The sequence below is a fragment of the Pollachius pollachius genome, assembly GCF_949987615.1.
Source record: "Pollachius pollachius genome assembly, chromosome: 14".
In the NCBI taxonomy this organism is placed as follows: domain Eukaryota; kingdom Metazoa; phylum Chordata; class Actinopteri; order Gadiformes; family Gadidae; genus Pollachius; species Pollachius pollachius.
Genome location: NC_136947.1, coordinates 5,561,768 through 5,586,465, shown reverse-complemented (window position 1 = coordinate 5,586,465; position 24,698 = coordinate 5,561,768). Strand labels below are relative to the sequence as shown.

The 24,698-nt window shown below is 42.9% G+C and overlaps 3 protein-coding genes across 3 annotated transcripts; 2 read left to right on the top strand and 1 right to left on the bottom strand.

Annotated features, from left to right (window-relative positions):
• Positions 1-4,616, bottom strand: tcea1 (transcription elongation factor A (SII), 1). Its single transcript, XM_079750181.1, has 10 exons — positions 4,386-4,616; positions 3,644-3,706; positions 3,238-3,343; positions 2,992-3,094; positions 2,706-2,851; positions 2,514-2,570; positions 2,060-2,214; positions 1,532-1,678; positions 1,196-1,267; positions 1-397 (listed from the first exon to the last, which is right to left on the bottom strand). Exons 1-10 carry the CDS (start codon positions 4,458-4,460, stop codon positions 389-391), a joined length of 933 nt encoding a protein of 310 aa, XP_079606307.1. The 5' UTR covers positions 4,461-4,616; the 3' UTR covers positions 1-388.
• Positions 4,617-6,553: 1,937 nt separating this feature from the next.
• On the top strand, positions 6,554-10,198 carry LOC307085700 (oxygen-regulated protein 1; the record flags this gene model as incomplete). The annotated part of the gene is made up of 5 exons (XM_079750565.1): positions 6,554-6,565; positions 7,128-7,790; positions 8,661-8,844; positions 9,148-10,079; positions 10,193-10,198. The coding sequence occupies 5 exons, from the start codon at positions 6,554-6,556 to the stop codon at positions 10,196-10,198; spliced, it is 1,797 nt and encodes a 598-aa protein (XP_079606691.1).
• Positions 10,199-18,407: 8,209 nt separating this feature from the next.
• On the top strand, positions 18,408-24,463 carry LOC307085801 (vimentin-like). Its single transcript, XM_079750667.1, has 9 exons — positions 18,408-18,949; positions 19,143-19,203; positions 22,275-22,370; positions 22,604-22,768; positions 23,055-23,180; positions 23,431-23,651; positions 23,759-23,802; positions 23,897-23,982; positions 24,141-24,463. The coding sequence occupies exons 1-9, from the start codon at positions 18,426-18,428 to the stop codon at positions 24,180-24,182; spliced, it is 1,365 nt and encodes a 454-aa protein (XP_079606793.1). The 5' UTR covers positions 18,408-18,425; the 3' UTR covers positions 24,183-24,463.
• The last annotated feature ends 235 nt before the right edge of the window (positions 24,464-24,698 follow it).

The window sequence follows — 24,698 nt, the reverse complement described above, 5'->3', positions numbered from 1 at the left end:
AGGAAATGTTTGTTTTTTTAATCAAATGGATTAAAGTTGTTATTGGCATTAAATAAAACATCCTTGTGAGGGGAGAGCAAAACAGTAGTAAATGTAATTAATATGTCATCAAAAAAAAGTTGAAACTACATAAAAAAGATACTGCTGCTAAAACCGACTGTGTACAGTTTAACAGTGAAAAATAGCTAAAAACAAGTAGAAGAGTTTGAGTGTTTGGGGGGGCGCTAGACAATAAAATGCACGTATAAACAATATATTCAAATAAAAATAGTGGTGTATATGGTGACTTATGCACCAAGTACCACAAAGTTCTGATCTGTTGCAGAAAGCCACAATCCTTGTCAAGGTTCTTTGCTACTTCCAAACGCCAAGGAGCTTGCTTGCATATTCAGCAGAACTAGAAAACAAACAGAATTAACGTGTTAGAGCAGAAGTTCAGCTATTCAACAGGAAATATAAATTAAGTAAGTAAAGACGGATATGAGAAAGTAAAAACAAAGAAGACAGGCAATGCCAAGAAGACACGCAGCTAAAACAATACATCACACAATACACAAGTGTTTGAGCTTAATTCGTGCCATGAAGCATTGGTCCACATGTAAACAGATTTATTCCGTCCTTAACCGGACATGTTAAATCAGAGTAAAGTAGGAATTTATTTGATATGCAAACAATCCAATTTGTAATGATTTGTAGGACTCAAAAGGGCCCCATTCGGTTACTTGGGTTGGGTGCAAACATGAATATCTTTCTGATTTCACATAACCGAAGTTAACTGTTGCTCTTCACGAGACACAAGTCACAACTCGGTAGTCGCACACTTGTGCTCGCAGGATGGCCTCACTTGCTTCCCGATGGCACTGATAGTGTAAGGAGCGAGGTACCCGACTGAATGCTGGTCCATCTGTTTGCCATGGCCGCTGTTGTGATGAATGACTACACCCAACCAGCGTCCTATACTTTCGCTATATAAAGAGGTAGCCAGTGACGACAACACACCACCATTTTTCATTTACTTATAACTACTTAAGTGTTAAACCATTGCAATGTTCTGAAATGCCATTTCCCTTACAAGATGTTTGGAAGGTGTGAAGTGCAGACATCCCTCAGTGATGTTTTTAGACCCTTTCGTCCACCACCTTAACATAACCTCCAGACCTCAGACGCTACAGCAGGTCCGTCTTGAGCAACATACCTTCCATCTGCTTCCGCAATCGTTGCAAAAGACGAAGGTGGTCATCGGCTCATCAGCGCTACGGGTCTGGACCTGTGAGTATCCGAGTTTGAAAGAGACAATCCTCATCAATGAATGCAGCTTACACTCTGGAAGCAATACAAACGACGTGACATCTTCCTCTTGATCCAGAGAACAAACCCTGTGTCTATTTAGAGAGCCGACAGACGTAAAACTATCCAATACAAGTAAATACCAAAGATCAAACAACCCCTTAGTAGTCTGTGGAGACTTGACAACAGAAGGCGTTGTCCAGAAACCCATTGCATCTGAAGGAGAAACAGCCAGCCCCCGTACCTGCGTGTAGGTGCATCTCTTCCCCTTGCACTTGCCACAGGTGAACAGGTCGGTCTGAGTGCCTCCAGTGGTGGACATCTGGTGGTCCCGCACCGCCTCTTTGGTCAAGTTCTTCCTCATCTCTCGCAGCTCGTCGCTGGCCATTTCCTGAACACAAAAATAAAAAGTAACTCGGGAATTGTTGTTTTTGAATACTGCAGAGTTTGAATACTAAGGAGTTTGAATGTTCAATACAGCGCGTCTATAAATCGTTTGCCTCATAGCATAATTGCCATTGTCATATTTTGGCCAAATTGTAATGTCTAACTTAACTCTACTCTCCTGATGCCGCTGATTCACTGTGCCTCATTGGTTGTATCCTAAGCCAATCAGAGTGCTTCTCACATTCAATAATCACTATCTGCCCTAAGTCATCTGACTTCGGCATTTTTTTAACGCAAAACTTTTGATTGTTTGGTTACATTTATTTCACACATATCAATAAAAATCAAATCAAATAATTTGGACCTAACTACGTCACTAACGCACCTCTGCACTCATGCCGGCCATGCGCTCGGGCGACACGTTGCCACAGAGCACCGTCCTCCTCAGGTTAGGGTTCTTCACGTCTTTCAGGTTGGAGATCCGGCTCCGCACGCGGTTCTTGTATTTCATATCCGTGTTCTTGAACTCTTGGAAGATGCGTGCAGACGGAGGGGGGGGGCTGTGTCAAGGGATTTACGCCGGGTACGGTTTTCCTTCCCGGGAAATAGAATGAATGTGGGCCGTGCAACCCTATGGGCTGTTATGTCGTCATGTTTGGGGTACAGACACGGACCAACAAATAAATAAAAGCTATCAGCTGTTTATGGGACGGAGGCTATGGATTCCAAGAAAAAAAAACATTTGTGCTACTGCGCAGCACCATAGTCAATGGTGTTTTTTTTTTAATAAACAAAAACAAAAAACTTGTCATTCAGCTGACAATTACTACAAAGGATATATTCCTCAATCTGTGCTCCAAGCTCATCACAATCAGAGCCAATGGCAATATGGTCCTCTGAAAAACAAAAAGGTCAAAATGTTAACAACTACTCCCACACTCATCCAGCAGAGGTGACGCATGAAGCCACAAATAACAGCAGCGAATACGAGTGTTTTAATACCAATTATAACACGAAGAAACAGGTCTTACCCCCCGTCTGCAGTGCAGCGGTCAGCAAGTTCCTGCATTTGATTCTGACTGAGTCAGAGGTATCGGGGGCCCGAGGGAAGGTGTTGATGAGTGAGTTGGACGCCATGTCGACTGGATCGCACTTGCTGCTGGAGTTACTGCTGGAGCTGGAATGGAGGAAGACATACCTTATTCGGGGGCCCTAATCAACTGACTCTGAAGAGCAATGGTATTGTTAAAAATATTCAAATCAGCTTTATGTTTCTGAACATTGCTGCTCATGAGTTCAGTTTTAACATCTCCTCACCTTTCTTCTTTGGCCTCTGGGCTGCCCTGTGATGGAGACATAACAGGTGAGTTTTGTTCTTTCCGTTTTTCCTCAGAGGATTTGTCTCCACCTCCAGGTTCGTCTGTGGTAAGTCAAAAATAACAGAAGCACCACTTCAACTTCACACATGTCGCTTCGGGCGAACAGTGAACGATTTGTTAGTCATTGTCCATTTGCAATCTCGTACAAACATGTTAACCACATGATCAGGGAAGCTAGACTTACCCAAGAGCTTCTTCCAGGACTTGATTAGAGACTTGGCGAGGGATGTCACCTCGTCGTCTGTGCTTTGCTTGCGGATGGCGTTGACGGACATTCCGATTCTCGTCGACTGTAGACAGACATTCCGTAACATTGTGTAAATGTTTGGCCCAACAATCATTAGACATATATATGGCTGGTCTGTTCATCTCTTTTCCACTGATCAATATATAAACTCCCGAGAGTTGGTGGCCAGGTGCATCAATATGAATTAACAGGCAACAATACAGGCAACGATGGAAGAGAATATCCATGTTTAAACTAAAATGTTGAGCAAAACATTGTAATCACCTTATTACCAAGTCATTACTTTCTGGGTCATATGTGAGGCTCAAAGACATACGTCATGTCAATAAGATGCATGAGATACCTGAAGTAGTTCCAGAGTCATGGGGACACTGCGGAGCTCTTTGAGCAGGTCCAGCGCTCCAGACTAGAAGTGGAACGACATTTAGTAGGGAGAACCTGCTAGTTCGATATGAAAAGCCCACAGATTAGAGCAGCAATATAATTTATGTTATAAATGCATTTACTTAATGCACTTTAAACGAAGTTGAAAAAATATAAGGATCACGTTTAAAGTGCCATTCAAAGTTACTGCTAGCTTTTATAGCTAACTGATCACTCACACATCTAAAGCTCAGCTTAGATATTTAAACAATTTTTACTCTACAACCCTGTAATGCATTTGTTGCTGCACGAAAACAAGGACGAAAGAACATGACTGCAATCGATATGAATAAGCATGCATGGGTCGCCTGTCCACTCAACTAACCCGGGCTTGTCAGCTAAATCTTGGACAAGCTAAATAAGGCACAGTGACCATCTAGCCACTTTGACAGGGCTAGCTGTTAGCTAGCTACAAATCGGCTGAGCGGCAAGTCATATCAAAACGGCTGAGAATAATCCTTTATCTGATAAAGAAAAATACTGTGCATCATAGGAGACACATTTGCGACACATCAGGCGCTCCACTTATAATCCCACACACATACACAACTCCTAATCTTTGCAGCAAACATTTGCAATGCAAAAGCCCCGATGCTAACACAACAACATCCGCCGGGACGGCTGATCGAGCAGCAGGTAAGCGCGCACACACTGCATCTCACCCCGCTCTTCTTCTGCGCCATTTTATCCATTTTCTTCGCAATCCGAATAATTTCCTCCTCTTCTTTTTTCCCCATGGCGGAATCGTTCGGGAAAACTTCAAATTAGTACCGGATGAAAAGAAAATACAGGGACAAAGACCACGCCACTAAAAAAAAAAACGAGCCAGCGGCGACTGCTTGGCGCACGGCACACCGACCCACCGCGGTTGTGTACCAGACCTGACTAGTCGATGCACGAAGTCAAGGGAAGGTTAATCAACACACGGCAAAAGGATGCATTCGCCCTTCTGGTTGTGATAGTGATCGTTTGGCTGGAACCTGCTGCATTACCCACATCAACCAAGCAAGCAGAAGTGTAAATATGTATTGTATGATTGAAGTCGTCTCCTGCCCATGACTCCCACCGTCCCTCATGTGATGATGAGGGTTGTTGTGATGGTGGACGCACTCTGTGGACACAACGCTGACTACGTCGTTAGATGGCGTTGCAGTCATTTATGTACTTTCTACTGAACGGCTCCGTTTCTCTGTTTCCTGTTGACGCGTATTGAATTGGAATTGGTTTGACATTGCGAAGTTGACCCAACCAAGATGTTTGTCTTTTTACAAAGGTCCAACCCAATCTCGGTTTAGCTCAAAGACTCCTATGTCCTATTGCATGTCATTAAACTATAGCACAATGTATCACTTAATTTAATCATTTTCCATGCATATTAATTGTTCGAAGAAGGGATATTGCATAAATGATTCATAAGAGAGGCAGTTGTTATAACAGTAAATAAGCAAGTTCACATAACAACAACAACAACAACAACAACAACAACAACAACAACAACAACAACAACAACATGTAAACTACATCTCAATGTAAAAAAGCTTACAAAGAATCTGTGCAAACTGACACATAAACCCATATTAATTTAATATAGGTCATAGAATTATACATAGTACTATATCACAAGAAATCAATGAATTGTCTCCTCTCTAGGGCCATCTTGTGTGTCACCTCTGTAGGCCTATTTTAACTCCTTAAATCCTTCAGTGTTACATTCCCCATTAGGCAATACTACCCAGTTCCAGTCACAAACAACTGTTAATGACTGTAACTGATCTCCACAGTAAATGGGTTACATATATATATATAAAGGTTTTTACATATGCAATGAGAAAAATTATAACACACTTTATTTATAAGACATTGTTTTATTTGTTATAACACACTTGTCATATCGTTGTTTGATTTGGCAATTCATTTATTTTCAGTGTGGACCAGACTGTGTAAAGTAGATGTGGACACAATACGGAAGGCTGTATCAGTCCCAATTTTCCAAATACAGGTGTAGCAAAACAAAATAATTGTGCGGGGGTAGCCTATGCTTAAATAGATGACCTCCTTACATCAAGCGTGTGTCTCCGTCGAAACCTAGCAGAAGGATTTCAGAACACCTGCAGCGGAGAAAAGTGCTCTCATAAAACCTTGTGTGGCTGTGCCTCACGTGGTCAGCAGATACGCCAAGACCTCTCACCTAATCCCTATTAGACCCAGACTAATCAAATCTGATTACGGAGCTCCCGGCAAAATACAAGCAGTGTGAACAGTCTTCATCTGTAGAGCAGGCGGCAATAGACACAGATTGCTAATGTCTGACACTCAACTTTCAGGCCCATTTGCTAATTTCTTACTCTCACCTGATTAGTCTTTTTACTTCTCTCAAATGTAGCCATTTATTTTAATTCCTCTATCAATTAAAACAACAAATGTCTGGGCATATTGCTGTAGCCTATTTAATAAAAAAATAAATCCCATGAAAATAAATAGTTACCACCAAATAATAGTAAATATTAATAGTTAAACCCGATATACTAGTAAAACCCTTTGAATCATAAAAAAAACTATACAACACATGCATAACAGTCTGAGTCTGACAATATTTATGTGCAAAGCACAATTGATCAATCGAAATGACTGTTGGATTATTGTTTTTATTCCTCACTCCGGTGGTACTCTATCCCGATATGCTGATTAACTGTTGGTAAAGATTAAGCAAATTGGCCATGGTGTTGCATGTCCTAAAATAGCCACTCTTGCAGCTCAGGAGCTTTTCCCAACTCACGGCGTGTAACGGAGTCCATCTTTCTCCAGTCTTCATGGTTACAATTCTAGGAAAATGGAAGCTACGGTAAGACAACTTTATTGTCCTTTAAAGTCTGTTATTCCTTCATCTTGTTTTTAATTTGCAGAATAAAGATTGGATCTCATCTACAACATGCTAACTGGATATGTAGGCCTGCAGCATAGATGTATGATCATTCCAACTGCTGCAAAGTAGCTCTGTTTTCCTTGACTGACAAGTAATACACTGATCAGATCCCTAATATCAATAATCAATAGTCAACAACAAGTTACGAAAGCGTTCAAACAGTCATTAAAATATATTGCTGCTCCAGTGTCATGTCTGTTATGTAGCCAATCCAGCATGTACCACTAGCACATGCTATAGCCTGCACCTCGGATGAAGAACATAATAATCATTAAAATAATAAATGTATTCAGGTGAATAAAGAAATGTACTATTTGTGACCTTGTCACAAGTACAGTAATGATACACAATGAGTTTAATTAAGGTAATCACAGTGTACACAGACTTACAATCTTAACCTTCTGTTTGACGCATACATAGTTACATATTGACCAAGGCTTTATGCTAGACCACCCCTCATGCCCTTCTTTGTTTCCTACAGCTTCCTCCCCAGGGAAGCATGAGCAACGCGTCCCACCTCGACTCCCACACCCAGAGGGAGTCTTCTGTGAGTGTGCAGACCCTGCTCTCCAGACCCTTACAGCCCATCCCCGACCCCTCCGCCTCCAAGCGAGTGTGCTTCTACAAGAGCGGGGACCCCAAGTTCGGCGGGCATCGCATGGTCATCAACGGCAGGACCTTCAAGACCTTCGATGCCCTTCTGGACGCCCTCTCCAAAAAAGTGCCTCTGCCCTTCGGGGTCCGGACCATCAGCACCCCCCGGGGCACCCACTCGGTCCGGGGCCTGGAGGATCTGCACGACGGCGGGTCGTACGTGTGTTCGGACCGGAGGCGCATCAAGCCTCTAAACCTGGACGTGGTCCATCGGCGGAAGGTACCGTGGAACACCACCAGGCCTCCGAGCACCGGCCGGCGACGCTACGGCAGGCAGAACGAGGGCCCCGACAGGGCCGACAAGATCGCCAGAAGGGTCTCGGTGCGGACCCCCAAGAGGCTGGTGGTGGTGAATAACAGGGACAGCACGGTGAAGCGCACGGTGGTGCTGCAGAAGAGAACAGCGCCGACGTTTGACGCTCTGTTGGATTACCTCTCTCAGGTCATGCAGTTTCCTGTTCTGAAGCTTTACTCCAGCGATGGCAGAAGGGTAAGTGTTCCTGCTCTGCTTCTTCTGTTTCTTTTGTCTGAAATCTGATTAATTTATGTTACCTATGTCATTTTTTGGAATTTTTCTCATATTAATGTGTCATTTTGAAGTATTTTGTCAGGGGGAACCTAATGAGTGAATATTTTGTCAATGTCACCCAGCGTATTCACGCTACATAGGCCGAAAATAGATATTTTCAGTGTGATCCTATGCATTGTTTTGTTTTCATTTCGACCTACTTAACCTTTAAATGCTCGATAGACCATATATTGGATTTTGCTTACTTACTGCAACGGATCTCACAATAGAGATCTCCAACTTTTGAAGTTTTAAGATCTTCCAGCTACCATCTATTAAATCATAAAAATACTATACCATTTCATATTATGTTGGGTGCAACACTAGTAAAACACAGTGTTAAAAATATAAATTTCTGCGTCCATTTAAATGACTAAGATCAAGGTCAAATGAAAATATTGCAATTATGTCGATGTATAACGTAAAAGGGGAAAACATTATGCGGAAAGATTAAATTTTTCCTACCAAGACATTTTAATGAAGTTTATAGGGTACAGTTTGATGCTATACTTAAACATGTCCTTGGAAGTGCTAAGAAGTGCTACAAAGACATCAGCACCCTGCTGTGTGAACCCTGTAATCCTATCCTCCATATGTCCACAACACCCAGGGTTTCTAATGCAGCTCAGTGCTTCATCATGCCTGATCTCTGCTCTTTCCAGATTACCCTGTAGCTAAATTAGAAAGTTCAATAGGCTTTAGACCAAATGTGTGCTTCTGTTCTCTTTATAGAACTAACATTACCATCTTAATGAAATCGTTACTAAACGTTGAATATTCTTCCTCCTTTAGGTTGATGGGCTTGCTGCTCTTATTTTGTGTTCTGGAGTTATTGTAGCTGCAGGCAATGAACCGTTTCGATCGGGAAACTACAATACACAAACATCGTCCAAATACAATTTCCATACAATAGCCTACATGTCACAGTCTGGCAACTCAGATGCAGCAGAACCAGCAAGCTTTCAGCCTTTGGCTAGTAAGTATCTATTCGTCTGCTCTATAGATATGCTATAAACACTACACCAACAACATATTTCTTTATCATTGTCTTTATTTTATTTGATCTACTAACACCTAATTCTCTCTCTCTCATGTACTCTCTCTCTGTCTTTCACTCTCTCTCTCTCTCTCTCTCTCTCTCTCGCACACTCTCTCTCTCTCTCTCTCTCTCGCACACTCTCTCTCTCTCTCGCACTCTAACTCTCTCTCTGACTTTCTCTCGGACTCTCTCACTCTCCCCACTCTGAAACCTTGCAATGTTAAATGCCTTCAAATGAAGATGACAACAAACCCCACTCAAGCAAAAGGGGCTCCAGGAACTTCTCCTTATCTTCAGAGAGATATATGGCTGATCAGATAAACAGGTCTCTGAATGGAGGCATTCACACTCACCGACATCACCACAATGGATCCCTAGAAACAGACCCCGGTGGAAACCATACAGACATTGAGTTGGAGACACAGGAGCCACCCCACTCCTGCATCATGCCACAAGATGAGGATATTGAGAAGTCCTTCCGTGTGAACCAAGATGGAAGCATGACAGTGGAGATGAAGGTCCGTCTGACCATCAAGGAGGAGGAGCTTCTCCACTGGACAACAACGCTTAGCCGCAGCAGCCTTAACAGCAGGACAGCTTGCGCCTCCAGGTCTGGGACAGGCTTAAGCTCGCCTGACTCAAACAACGCCATGGACAACGATTCTTCTAGCAGCTGCCATGATGCAGCCAAAGAAGAAAACCAACCTGTGGCAAATGGGAAGAGCGTTGGCTTCGGTGGCGAGAGAGAATGTGAAAGTTATCCTTCCACAGAATCAGAAAGAACAAAATCAGGTTTCAAGCGCAACTCAGCGCCCAGTCCTCATCATGTTAGAACGAACACATCGGTAGAGAGCATCAAAACGGTAACGGAGTCAGGGGTTCGAGAGAGCACCATAGGGCGGTATTCATACACAGAGAAGACAGCCGAAGCAGAGGTGACTGAGGCGTACTGTGTGGTCAGACACAACACCACCAGCAGCAGTAGCAGCACCAGCAGCAGACCTTTCCCACACCCGCGGAGAACTGCATCAGCTCGGGATACCAATAAAGCATTGCACCCCTCCATCCAATCTGAAGTGGTAGCCGATGTCCTCCAGTTAGAAAATAATGGAGTGGAGATCACAGAGACAGTGATGCACATTTATGAGAGGCAGGGCGGTTACGACAATTTAGCAAAAAATGAATATCTTAATGAAAATCCAAGGAGTAATTCGGCCTCCCTTGAATCAAGAGAACACTCAGGGAGTGTTGATGGTGATGTTGATTTTACACCCCCATCCTCCAGTCCTGATTTAAAGCACAGACTGAAAGAAGTGTTCTCGCTGTCGTCAGAGCCGATATCTCCCAAACAAAGGTCTCAAAGTAGCAATGAATCTCGGAGTAAAACAAATCCAAAAGGGACTCCAGCTAAAGCAGATGTAAAAGAAAAAAAAAATCCAGCACAAGTTGGGCCAAAGAAAAAGGCAATAAATCCTGCAGGAAAGAAGAAAAGCACCCCGTCGTCTAGTAACTCAGAAGCTAAACAAAAAGATAGTTCCTCAAAGACAACCAATGGTTCATCTGCGGAGAAGCTCCGTGATCACAATGTCGGTAGAAAGAGTGGTACTTCATCTGAAAGTAGTAAAAAAGGTCAGAAGGACAAGGAAACTGAACTGCTTCCATCTGTCAACAAAGGGAGAAGGTCAGACAAATCATCCAATGGAAAACAAGCCATCTCACCCAACATTGACCAAGTGAAAAGTCCTTCAACTAAGAGAGAGGTGAAGATAAGAGAGAGGGCTTCCAGGGAAAATGGCTTCAATATAAACATCCCTGAAAAGGAAATGGCAAGGCCTCCAATGAAGAAAAACTTGCACAATATTGTACAACCAAAACAGTTACATGGGCAGGTCAAAAAGGGATTAAACAGGCAAAAGTCCTTGAGTGAAAAGAAAATTGCATCACCAAAACCATCTGAGTTAAGTGAGAGTGTTTCAATGCCAGTTATCAATCCTTCACCATCTGAGGTCAATCAATATGTTGAAAAGTGGCTAGAGACTCAAATGAGCCCAGACTCAGTCCCATACATGGAGGAGGCAACTGTAAAGGAACCAGAAAAGGAACCAGAGCTTCCAACAAAGGTTGTGTTTCAGATAGGTGACGATTCCGAATCTGAGGCTGTGAATGAATGTCAGACTGACACATCTGCACATGATCTTTCACATGGAGATGCTCTCCTACCATCAAAGTCTGATTTACTAGTCCCCTTATGCCAGGAAGGTTTAACAACAGACAACACACAGAGATTGAGGGGATTATGCGTTTCAATGCCGAGTGTCAGAATAGACCCCGCAGAGCAAGAGAAAACATTGAGGATGCACCGATCTTCTGAGGCCTTTGGTCCTGTTGAGAACGAACCATCGTCATCCGTCTCCAATCTCTTACCAAACCCAGCTACAGTAAATCCAGTGCTACGGCAACTTTTCTCCTCCAGTCAGTGCATCAGAAGGGCCTCCGAGACCGAGAATCCAGGTAATATCAAAAAGTCTAAGAGCCTTGCGGATTTCTCAACACAAGTGGCCACAGTATTTGGGACTCCCTCTAGAGCTTTCATTTCGTTCTTGTCAGCGGTGACCCTGCGAGAAACACTAAAAGGGGCTGTGGCAGGAGAAAGCCATCTTCCAAGAAGCACTTCAGAAGCCATGCTAGTGATGGAATCGTTGCAGAAGATTTCCACTATAGACGATGAGTTGTTACAGCGATCAAGTCTAACAGATTTGCATAACAGCACATCCTCTGACCTCAGAGATCGCTGGAGAGATTTCCAGGTGCACAGAGAGAGGCTTAAAAGTGAACCGCTTTCTCCCAAAGTCTCTGAGCAAGAGTTTGCGCTAGATGTCTCAGAAGCAGGGGACATGTTTGATATGACAGACATCATGGACGAGCTCAACATGCCACAAGACCTACGAGAGCAAATCTCATCAACAATTAGACAAACTATGAGCTTCTATCCTGAAGACGAAGAGAGCACATTCATCGAAAGGGAAAAGCGTCATTCAGAATCAGAAGAAGAAGAAGAACTGGAGAGATTTCACAAAGAACATGCCGATGAGACAACACTGTCACAAGAGCCTGACTCATTGAGCATCGCAGAAGAAAAAGAAAATAGCCAGCTTCCTACTGAAGACTTGAATGGCACCATTAAGAGACAATCACTGTGTCAAGAACAAAATGATCCCTTCTCTGATTCAAAACAAGAAGTAGATGAAGTTCAGGAAATTAAAGAAGCAGGAGCGACAGATACTTGGGAGCATGAAGATCAATCAAAGCACCTTGAAAATCTCTCTGACCCAGGGCTAGTGACCGAGGACTGTGGTTCGGAAATATCAGTAAACACAAAAAAGGAAGAAGTAGAGCGAGATAGCCTCAAAGATGGATGTCAGGAAAGGTCGACAGAGTTGGAGAATGAAGTAGAACACGGAGAGGAGGAGTTTGAAAAGCTTTTACAGAAGGAAGAACTCGAGGAGACACAGGATGAAGAAAACAACAGTTTAATGAGTGTCAAGGTGAAAAAGGAGACGGACGAAGCTGGTGAGGAGAATATAGAGGATGACATGGAAAGATGGAAAGAGGAGGAAGCTAGCACGCTAGATGTGGGTGAGGACGTTAACAAGGAAATTCTTGAGGTGGAGAGTGGGGAGGAGGAATGGTGTAAGCAGGGAATAGATGAAAAAGAACTAGATGAGGGCCAGACCGAGCCAGGGGGGTTTACAGACGGTAACCAAGGGGAGGCCACAGGCGATAGCTCCGGAGAAATGGGGTTTACAGACAAAGAAAACGAGGTTGATGAGGAGGATGAGGAACCGGAGGTTGTGGAGGGAATAGAAGCAGATTCTGTGGAAGATGAGCTGGAAAAGGGTAGCCCAATCGAAAAAGAGGTGGCAGAAGAGGAGGACAAAGGAGAATCAACTGATGAACAGGGAGAAGAAGACGTGGCAGATAAGGAAATGGGGAAGGAGAGTTGTGAAGAGAGTAATGAGGAGAGTTGCAGAAAGGACATTGAGGAGGGGAAAGACGAGGAAGATGAGGTTGATATAGAAGCTGAACAGCAAGTAGAGGGGGAGCAATCATCTGTTGAAGAAAAGGAAGCTGAGGTTGATTTAGAAGCTGAACAGGAAGTTGAGGCGGAACAATCTTCTGTTGAAGAAAAGGAAGATGAGGTTGATTTAGAAGCTGAACAGGAAGTTGAGGGGGAACAATCATCTGATGGAGGAAAGGAAGATGAGGTTGATTTAGAAGCTGAACAGGAAGTTGAGGGGGAACAATCATCTGATGGAGAAAAGGAAGATGAGGTTGATTTAGAAGCTAAACAGCAAGTTGAGGGGGACAAATCATCTGATGAAGAAAAGGAAGATGAGGATGAAGAGGATGAATTGGATTTAGGTGTGAGAGCGGAGGAGACTGATTTAAATGATGAAAAGGATGAACAAACTGTCAAACTGCTTATTGCTCATGCAGATATCTCTAGCTGTGAAGAAGACAATAACGATAATAGCGACAATGAGAAAGCAAATAAGAAAACTGAAGAGGCAACCGATGAGGCTGGATCATTAAAATCATGTTTTAATGAAAGTCAGTTTGAAGATGAAAAGGATAACGCGTCCGATACTGCCCATGATCTAAGATCAGAGGACGGAGGGAATGAGGAAGATGAGGAAAACAGAAGCCAGATACCCACACCAGTGGAAATATCACAAGAGTTAATAGACTTTGTTAACTCCGCCCTTCAATCTTCTTCACTTAAATTCACGTATGATATTCTGGGTAACGTTCGGATAGAACCTGATCAAGCTAAGGTCATACACACGCAACAAATGCTAATTACAAAGGGCAGAGAGGACATTCTGTATCGCCTGAAGCAACTCCCAAGCCCCAACACATCTGACTTATCTGATTACAGGCCAGAGACCTCAGTGAGTGGAGGATATAACACTCAGGAATCCATGGATATCATCACAGAGAGTGGGGATGAGCTTGAAAACATGTCTCTTGAAAATGGGGATCCAGCACCTGGATCTGAAATGTCTGATCAGACTTCTCAGCTCACTGACTCAAATCCATCCCTTAAAAGTAACTCAGGACCAAAGTTAAAAACGTTTTCTTCCTCTCACTCTGGGACTAAGGCATCAAAAGAGGACCTTTCTTATTCCAGTGCTGCCGGTTCGTTGAAGGCAGACCCAGAGGTGGCATCACAGGTGGTAGAACTGAATTCAAATGGTGGCATTTTGATAGATAAAGGTAGATGGCTCCTTAAGGAAAACCACTTAATCCGCAAATCCCCCCCAGCCCTGATGGGTATGTACGACGATGCAGATAGTTCCCTGGATATGTCTCCAGATAACACCAGTGAAGATTCTCATCAACATGCCTTGACCCACCAACACCCCCTTGCAGTCCTTTCCTCCTCAGATCTTGAAGAGATGGCTAAGCCTCACGGACCTAAATGCACCTATTACAACATGCCACACGGAAGTGACTCAGATCCCTTTCTGGATGACCTCAGCTTAAAAAGTTCAAAGCGGAAAGCAAGTAACGGCAAAGGAAAAGGCCTCAAGGTCTCGCCCACTGTTGACACTTCCAAAACGTGGCTTAAGAAGAACGGCAGTCTCTCTTCATTCGCGTCAGTGGAATTCAAGATGCAAGACAGCAGGGTGCATCCAGAGGGGGATCGAGCAGCTGTCGCACCGGCTACAACCCCCCCTGGTGGAGCAGGGCATGTACTGCTAGCACAGGACTCGGTTGACGAGTTCCGTCGGAGGTGTGGCCAGTACTGTCCCATCTTATGAATGTATAATCCTGACATGTGACTTGTTCAAGGCTTTGACTGACACGGATGTTTGTATTCTGACCTGAATGTTGAATGTTGTGAAGAGAATCACAGAGTGAAGAAAAGCCTGAAATTTGGTATTTTATTGTACTGTATTTTGCATCTCCATCAGGTTTGGTGGTTGCAATGACTTGTGCCTTTTTATTAAAAGCAGTCATGTAGACTCAAAGGTGTAAGTATAGCATTATTAATGTGGTCTTTTTGATATTCAAAGGTACATCACAAGGTAAATGGTATAATATCAATACCAATTAACTATCTGGATGGATCTGTTCATCTCTTACAATGGTAAATGCTGCTTGCATTGTTTCCATCGTCTATTATTAAGGCTATACTTTTGAAAAATCATATTTTAGTGCAATTGTAAAAATATGAACTGTTTATATGTATTACTTGAAATATAAATATAAATATAATATATATTTGTGAAATAAAGCCTCCTTGTTATTACACCAATTTATCATTACATGTAAATGTGGTACATTGTTAAACATACTAATGCCTAAACTATGTTTTTAGTAAGTTGGGAATATGATTTCATTAGTTAGTTTACGATGAAGATATTTGATTTAAATTGTAAACAACCATAAACTAACCAAACTAGCTTGATTGATACAAACATGTATTAATGTTAACATGATAAAATATGTTTCAATAAATCTGTAGAATGTCTATGGGCTTGTTTTCACTGACCTCTTTTAACATGTTAAGCTAAATGCTAAAGCTCTTTGAGTATTTGGGCAATGCAGAGGGGAGAGTGTCATCTGTTGCTGTCAGTCACACTTGGATACACCACAGGGACCCATATGCCTGTGACACCTGAGGTGACAACGGCAGATTGGGCTGCCATGTCAGGATACTGTGGAGAAGAACTCAAAACTCTGGTTATATTTCATTCTCAAACAGATATATCGATCAGTCATGACATTGACCAAACTGAAATCGAAATGGAAATATAATTTGGAGAATCTGCAGATAAGAAGGATTAACGTTTATGAGTCATTTTGACCCTCAAACACTTATTGTGGTCCACAGGGAACACCCCAAAGCTCTCTGTGTCTGGTTTAAACTCTGCTCAACATTGTTAGGGCCTGTTGCCAAGGCGATAAGCCATGCGGGTCAGTGATTCACAATCATGGGGAATGAAAACAAAGGAGGCATTTTTACTGGCCAATGCCCGTGATGTTATGTGATGATCTGCCTAAAAGCACAACTTACAAATATAATAATATAATAAAAATATAATATTAAGTTATTTCATACTTTAAAATTTTCAGTTGTCCCTGCAATCAGTTTTAAAATTGGCAACACGGGAGACAAGTAAGAAAGAAGTAATTGATTTGGCCTGAATACTCACAATGGCTGCTGTGTACTGCGTATAGTTTCCCATACTGGTGTCTGCTGTCTGTCCCTTGAAGCCTAGGGCAGGAATGAGGATCTTTATTTTGGGTCAATTAACATTGGCGTGAAGTGGGCTGCCTAGCAACATAACTTTGAGCAGCCAGTGAGGTTAGAGACTCCTGTGTCCTCAAGTGCCTCCACTAACTCTTCCAGTGCCCTTTGTGTTTCAAAATCCCATGGCCAGAAAAGTTAAGCTATTAAAGGGTAAGTATAAGTAAGGCCCAAAATCACTTCTTCCAGTTGAAAATTGTTTCAATTGATTGTGTTGGTGAACATATATTTATCTGTTTTTGACAAAATTATATTAAGTTGTTAACTGGGGGACGTCCTTTGCATATTGGGTCTGCCTTTTCCAGCCAAAAATGATTTTGTGAGTGGTATCTTTCTTTTGGCTGGGTACCCATGTTTTTCTAAATCCTTTGCAACTATTTCCCCCACATTTCTTTTATCGCCTGGGTGGAAGTTCTCTAGATTAAAGTGGGCTTTACTTACCCTCTTCATTAGATATTATCTCATGATCAAAACCTTGTGACAAAGCATTCCAAATCACTTTAAAAAATAATAGAATCCAGCTTAACAAATGTATATCTTTTTAGCTTCTATCTTTTAGTTCAGCTGTTTAATTCAGCTTTTTAGTTCTGCTCATCAGTTGAGTTCTAAAAGTACCTCAAAGGTCTTTAGCATTTGACACCTTCACACATTCAGCCAGGTCCCTTATCGGGTCTCTTCAATGGTTTGAGATACACACTGTTATAGTTTCCACTGGTTTCAATGTAACAGAGACCGATTAACAGGCTGTATTAAGCTCAGGAGGGGATAGGTGCCTGTTGGGGCAGAGAAAATACTAGAAGCAAGACAACACAACACAGCTGAAACAATATTTTATTTTGAATTGAATCTATTAACAATATCATTATTTTCAACAAAACATCTAATATTGATCATTTGCAAGCCATTTATAAGTATTTGTTGTGTATGCATTTTTCTCAACTGTTACTATACAGGGAGACCGCAGACATTGAGTTGAACCCAGGACCTTTCAGTTGGCTGGGATTGGAGCCATGGAGCATTGTAACCTAATACATTGAATACTCTTGTTTATCAGATACATTGACACACTACAGCACATCTCATTCCTAATGCTTAAGAAAACAAAGAGCCCATTCAAGCCCATTCAATGCAGAGTTGTTATTACCATGGAAATAAGGCTGAGGACAGCATTGGCTTGGCAGACTGTAGACCCTCTCCAGCAACACTGCAGCAGAAACGTGGGAGCTCTGCAGTACCTTAATGCGGTGGACAGGGAGAGAGACATAGTGAGAGGGAGAGAGAGAGAGAGAGAGAGAGAGAGAGAGAGAGAGAGAGAGAGAGAGAGAGAGAGAGAGAGAGAGAGAGAGAGGGAGAGAGAGAGAGAGATGTTTAAATGAGGAATGGCAATGGAGATGAGTTAAGAGAAAATGAAGAAATAGCATTGAATGAAACAAACAGACAATGGATCCTGCTAATTAATTATCCATATCTTAAATAAAATGTTCTGCTATCTTCTTTTTAATACAAGGGAGAATAAGCGACCCCCTTGTTTTTGCTGTATACCATGCTGTCTGTGGGTCACAAGACTGGCACCACGGAATGACTGGGGGAAATACAAACCCCTACGCCAAGGAACCACACCCTGCCTCTACCCCAGTGTGTCTGTTCTGTTCTGCATTTTCCTCATCCAAGGCCACAGATTGTTTTATTTATGCTATTTGCTTACTGGGCTATTGTGCTTTATTTGAATAATATGTGATTGAAATTGTATTTTTATGTTAGCTTTTATATTTATCTGGAGGTACAATAACAAAAGGTGGGGGCTTAAATGGCATAGCTAGCTAGTTTGTCATATAGTTAATCTATTTTATGTTAAGGAAAATCTAACACACACACGCACACACATGCTCACACACACACACACACACACAGAAATAAAAGTGCAAAGCAAGTTCAGTGAAACCACTGAATACACTTTAGGAGGCAGGATGTTTCATTCTGCATTACTGGGGCGTTGGTCTGCTATTTTTTTTAACAGGATCCTCAGGCTGTCACTCAAACCCCCGTAATTTGCACTCGGAGAGTCCAAATGACTAATCACCTTTTACGCGTACGTGGTCAGGGGCGCGCTCCGCGGGCACTACTGTGGCTTGGCTATAGAAGGCGCAAAGAAGGACGGCATCAATCTGCTTTCAAACAGCGACTGCTCCAGACCGACGAGATGTCTTACAAAACAGCTCCCCACTCTTCTTACCAAAAGATGTTTGGTGGAGAGAGACCCATGTCTAGGTCGACCTACTCCAGCCGCCAATCCTTCGCTCCGGTGCGCTCCACGCGCGTATCCTTCGGTCTCTCTTCCAGCCCGGGCATCTATGCATCCAAATCGCAAAGGGTCCGAAGCTCGGCCATGACCCACTTGGCATCCGAGACCTTGGACTTCTCTTTGTCCGACGCGATCAACACAGAGTTTAAGACGAACCGCACCAATGAAAAGGCGCAAATGCAGTCGCTGAACGACCGCTTCGCCAGTTATATCGACAAGGTGCGCTTCTTGGAGCAACAGAACAAGATCCTGCAGGCCGAGTTGGAGCAGTTGCGGGGCAAAGGCTCGTCCCGCATCGGAGACCTCTACGAGGAGGAGATGCGAGAGCTGAGGAGCCAGGTGGACCAGCTGACCAACGAGAAAGCCCGCGTGGAGGTTCACCGAGACAACCTCGTAGACGACATCGAGAGACTCAGAGAGAAGTAGGTTGCAGTTTTGAAAGGCGAATTGTTTGGATTATTTGATCAGCATGTTTAGACATAATAATCATATGTTGTCAGATATGCACTGGTATTTATATTTGTTCAATTAACAACATGTCTGCTTCCCCAAGGGTCCTTTTCGATAAAAAAAGGTTTTTAAATGTGTAATTATTTAAACTTTTTGTAATTGCAGGCTCCTGGAGGAGATGGCCCAGCGAGAGGAAGCTGAGGCCAACATGCAGAGCTTCAGACAGGTGCAGTATGAGGCTACACATACATTGTACTCACTGTACCTTGGGCCACCATGATGCTTAACTGATGCAAGGATTACAATAGGTCTGTGCAGTGGCGGTTCTAGGCACATTTTACTAGGGGGGGCAAGGAGGGGCCAGTGTTTAACCAGAGGGGTACAAAAAAAAAGGCAAAAAATGTTATTTAAAGATTATAACTTTATTTCACTTTAAAACCATCAAAACATTTTGTACAAGAGTTTATAATTCCCCCGTCTGTAGTTTTCTTTCAAACTATCTTAAATTGATGGTACATAGGCTATGCCCTAAATCATCAAAATCATATCAACATTTGTTTTGTACAAGCGTGCAAGTGAGGTAGGGGCATAAGAAATGAAAAATAAAAAATACAGTACAGGGTAAAACATACAGTGTGTCAAAAATCTCAAGGGTACAACAAAGTGCAAAACAATGTGCAATTTCCTATTTATTTATTTTATTTTATATTTAAACTGTGTTCCCAAGAGGCTGTGCTTACAGGAAGGGTTACAGCAATCTTGCGCAGCCTAAAGAGTGCAAAGAAAACTTCCCTGTTCTACTGTTCTTTCCTCATTTCATGATAGCTGCTATTAGAAGAAAAAAATGTAGGGGCATGCATTAGATTTCATTGCATAACCATCCCTCCCTACTTAACATGGGCAGATAGCCTTCTACTCTTTACTCAAATATATTTGTTATCCCAATGCAGCAGCCAAAACGGATGAAAATACGTGGTTAACATCACAATATTGTGTAACCTACACCTAGCAAGGATACTGACATTTGGATACTCACTTCTGCTTCGATGAGTTTGCTTAGATATGATTACGTTTTTAAATATTTCAAGACCAGACATTTACAAACTTAATTTCATCATCAGTGTGAGGAACGGTTATGTGCAAAAACAGCAACAACAGAAGTAATTTACGAAATGAAGTTGTGAGCTTCTTTGATGTGCAATAACAACAAGTCACTTAGGAAATTAAGTCATTAGCGTCGACTCTTGCAACAGGAGAAATCGTGGCTCCTTTCTCCAAGAGTAGTCGCTGAGCTCTAACTTTCCGAGCAGCAGCAGCACGGTGTTTGGGTGAGCCGCGCTAAGTTACACGTGTAGAACGTTCCGTCAAATTAGTTCCGTAAAATCAGTAAAATCATAATTATTTTATTTGTTACGCACGGGGGGGCCACAGGGGGGGCCAGGGACATGTCTACAGGGGGCCCCATAGGCCCCTGTGTAGAACAGCCATTGGGTCTGTGGTCCTTCCATTGTCACATCCAAAGGAAAACTAAGGAAAATGCAATTCAAACTCACTAGTTAATCAGGAAAGTGATTAACTAGTGAGTTTGAATTGCATGAAGAGGGCATTTTGCCACAACTTGTCCAGTCATTCCAAAACTATACTCTCAGCTGCTACAGAAATACAACCTTGTTACAGATTTTTTCCCAAATAAAGGTTATCAAAGCATCAAAAGAAACGGCAATTTTTGCCATTAAGTGATCTTTTTGAACCTAGAAACCCAACATATCCCCCCCCCCCGCCCCCCCCCCCACACATCTAATCCTCAGAGGTGAGCTAAGAGGATGGGAATGCAATGCAGCACTGATTGCACAACATCAGACTAACTCTAATCCAACACTGGCACCAGACCTGGTACACAAGGCCTGCAATGAGGGGAGATGATCTCTTTTGGTGCGACTGACTGAGCATGGACACACACAAGGATCTGTGGAAACTAGCCACCATTAGGTGCAGACCCGGGCCACCATGTGACGTCTGTCTGGTTCTGGTCCAGGAGGCACTCAGTAGCACTTTTAGAACGTGAACAAATGTGGGCACGAGTCCACGGTTGTCCCCTCCCATTGGCATCATTCACTTTTCATCTAATTAAAATGTATGTTATACTTTGGACATCAGACTAGTCAACCTGGTAAAAGTGGCTCAATAGACGTTAGGTCAGGTCCTACTAAAGACAAACGATGTGCCCAGGCAAATTGTTATGTTGTTCTGCAGGTTCTTCTGGTCAATTAGTTTGTCTGATCATTTTTAGTGTATTGAAGCCTCTGGACTCACGGAAACATAAACATATTGCTCACACACAGAATGAAAACAGAGAAACCATTTGATACAATTACATCTCGACTTGGTAACTACACTCTGTTAAAAGTGTGTGCGCTGCGATCAATAGATCATGCAGAACCAATCGACCTTGGGTCTCAGTTGTCAAGGGCAACAGTGCTGCCCAGGGATCAGTAGGACAGGGCCTGCACTGAAGCGTAGGAGTCAGGTCTTAATGCAGGCCGCCCCCGGGGCATCTGGGTGGAGACTCTGCTGAATAGCAGACTTTGTCTTTGGCAAGCAGGGTGGTAAACTGCTTCATTTGCTGATACCACACTCTAACCGACAGGCAAACCCCTGACAAAGCACTCTGTTTTTGCTGTCAGTTTGTGTGTCTGTGGTTGCGTGTGTGTCCATGTCTGTTTGCGGGAGTGTGTGTGTATGTGTGTGTGTGTGTGTTTGACAGCAGAAGACAGAGACAGAAAGTTAAAAGAGATTTCACTCATAATTTGCCCATGGCAGCATTTTGCTGATCAGATCCAGAGATGTGTGCCCGGAATTTATGCCTACAGTCTGGGATCACTGATTATAGCCCCAAAAGTCCCTACGATGTCTAAAGTAGATAGAAACCACGAGAAGACACTAAGGACACACAGTCCTCCAAAGTAGCATTATCTGCAATGGCACGTCATGTGACTGAGGTCACTTTATATTGAATGTGTTTGGATCCTCTGTTTGAGTGTGTGTGTGTGTGTGTGTGTGTGTGTGTGTGTGTGTGTGTGTGTGTGTGTGTGTGTGTGTGTGTGTGTGTGTGTGTGATTGTGTGATCCCTGAGCATGTATATGTTTGTCGTTGTGTTTCAATATGCGTGTGCATGCGTTTGCGCCTCTCTGTTCATGCATGTATGGCGCATGTGTGTGTTGATAAAGGCACCACTGCAGATACCGTCCACACACATCACCCACACAACACCGCCAACTGGATCTGTCTTGACTACAGGATGTGGACAACGCCGCCCTGGCTCGGCTGGACCTGCAGCGCAAGGTCAACTCCCTCCAGGACGAAATCAACTTCCTCAAGAAACTGCATGATGAGGTTAGCACAAAGCAAAACAGCTGGGAAAACCTTATATTATAACACATGTTGTCCCTTCAGTTGGATATTTACCAAAGAAATCCTCTATGCATCAAATCAGGGGCAGCCATCACATGTTAGTGACCCTCTGCCACTTTGCATTCAGACAGTGGCATGAAACACCCACGTTTTACAACGCACACCCTATCATCATAGTCTCCCCTCGTATGCCTTTGTGTGCTACCGTGTGGCAGGAGATGGTGGAGATGCATGTCCAGGTGCAGGAGCAACACCTCCAGGTGGACATGACGGAGGGGGCTAAGCCTGACCTGACGGCGGCTCTGAGGGACGTCCGCATGCAGTACGAGAACCTGGCCAGCAAAAACCTCCAGGAGTCGGAGGACTGGTACAAATCGAAGGTGAGGAGGGGGGGAGAGCTGAAGTGAGGTGTAGTTGGTTCATTCAATTCAATTTACATAGTTACATTGTAAATGTAAAGTAAAAAGTACAATCTATCAATTGTAAAAACAAATTGTGCTTTATTATTATTTTGTAGTAGGGCTTCATAAAATAAACACAATTTTGAATCCCTAAAAACATTTAGTTTTGATTTTCAAGTTTATGAATGCAATAGTGCAAATACATTTTGCACCAACTGATCTAAAACTTGAGGTCCATGTCTTCTAACTGTACTGCTTCATCCAGTTTACCGACCTCAGCGAGTCTGCCGCGCGTAACAGCGAAGCTCTGAAAATGGCCAAGCAGGAGGCCAATGACTACCGACGCCAGATGCAGACCATCACCTGCGAGGTTGATGCCCTCAAGGGAACTGTGAGTAGTCAACACACACGTATCAAAAAACAACAGTCAAATCCGTAGCTTCTTGCAAAAATGTACCCCCTCCATACCAACCGTGCATAAGTCAGACAAAATAAATGGATTCCCTATTTGTGAAAATAAGCAATAAAGGTGAGTTCATTCGAAAAAGCCGTCAGCTGATTCGTCTCATTGGAGGATCATTAAGTCGTTTGCATAACGGCTCATTGAGGACCATTGTGCTGCGTTCTGGCCGCCATCCCAGAATGAATCCTTGGAGCGTCAGATGAGGGAGACGGAGGAGAACTTCTCCATGGAGACGACCGGTTACCAGGACACTATTGCCCGTTTGGAGGACGACATTCATAACATGAAGGACGAAATGGCCCGCCACCTCCGTGAGTATCAGGACCTCCTCAATGTCAAGATGGCCCTGGACATCGAGATCGCCACCTACAGGAAGCTGCTGGAAGGGGAGGAGAGCAGGTAAAGCACTGACAACCTTCAAGGTTTTATTGGGCGTTGTAAATATCTGCTTCGTACAGTGCTACTCAATCCTGTGAATTTAATTACTTGTCTTGTACTCTAAACAGGATTTCCGCTCCGATGGCTAATTTCTCATCTATGAATCTGAGAGGTAGAAACGGTTAAAAAAACATTAATTTATGTCATTTCTTTCATGTTGTCATCTGAAAAAAATATGTATTGTGTTCTTTCCCTCATGACCGTAGAAACCATGATTGAGTCCAGACCTCACGTAGAAAGCACAACATCCAAGAAAGTCCTCATCAAGACAATTGAGACCAGGGATGGACAGGTATTCAACTTGAAGTGATTTTAAATTGACGGGACGGTAATGGTCACATGTGTGTGTGTGTGTGCGTGTGTATGAGGGTGTTTGTGTCCCTGTGTATGTGGTGTGTTGATTTTTATATATAAAGGAACAACTATCTCTTCCTCTTTCTCTTTATCTAGGTGGTCAACGAGTCCACACAGAACCATGACGATTATGATTAAAGTCCTTGGCTGTTATGCTGTGAACGACCCAAGCTTACGGTCAAACAAGAGACCAACCACTCAGCAAAAAGATAACTGCTGCTTAAAGTGCCTTTATGTGTACAAGATTTGAACCTGTCAGTTGAATGGATCATGCTTCTCTAAGTGCTGAACCTATTTCCTTGTCACATTGATTTCCAAAAAACAAGTTTGAACAATAGTAATGCTTATTCAAGTCATGACCTTGGTAACCCAATACTGTCACAAACACGATTGAAATCTGTAATAAAAATCAGGTATTAAGCAACAATAAAATATTAAGACCCCTTTTCTGTGCACAAAGTTGGGATTATGGATATCCACGATCTTCAGGAAATGAATATATTTGTGTGCGATTCAGGATAAATTACCGATGATAACAACAAATAGGGTTTACAATGATCTGTAATCAGAATACCAGATCCTATTTCCCAAGGTTTGTGTTTTTTTTCAACAAGATGAAATTGGCCAATGATTAATCTTAAATGCTTTCACCTG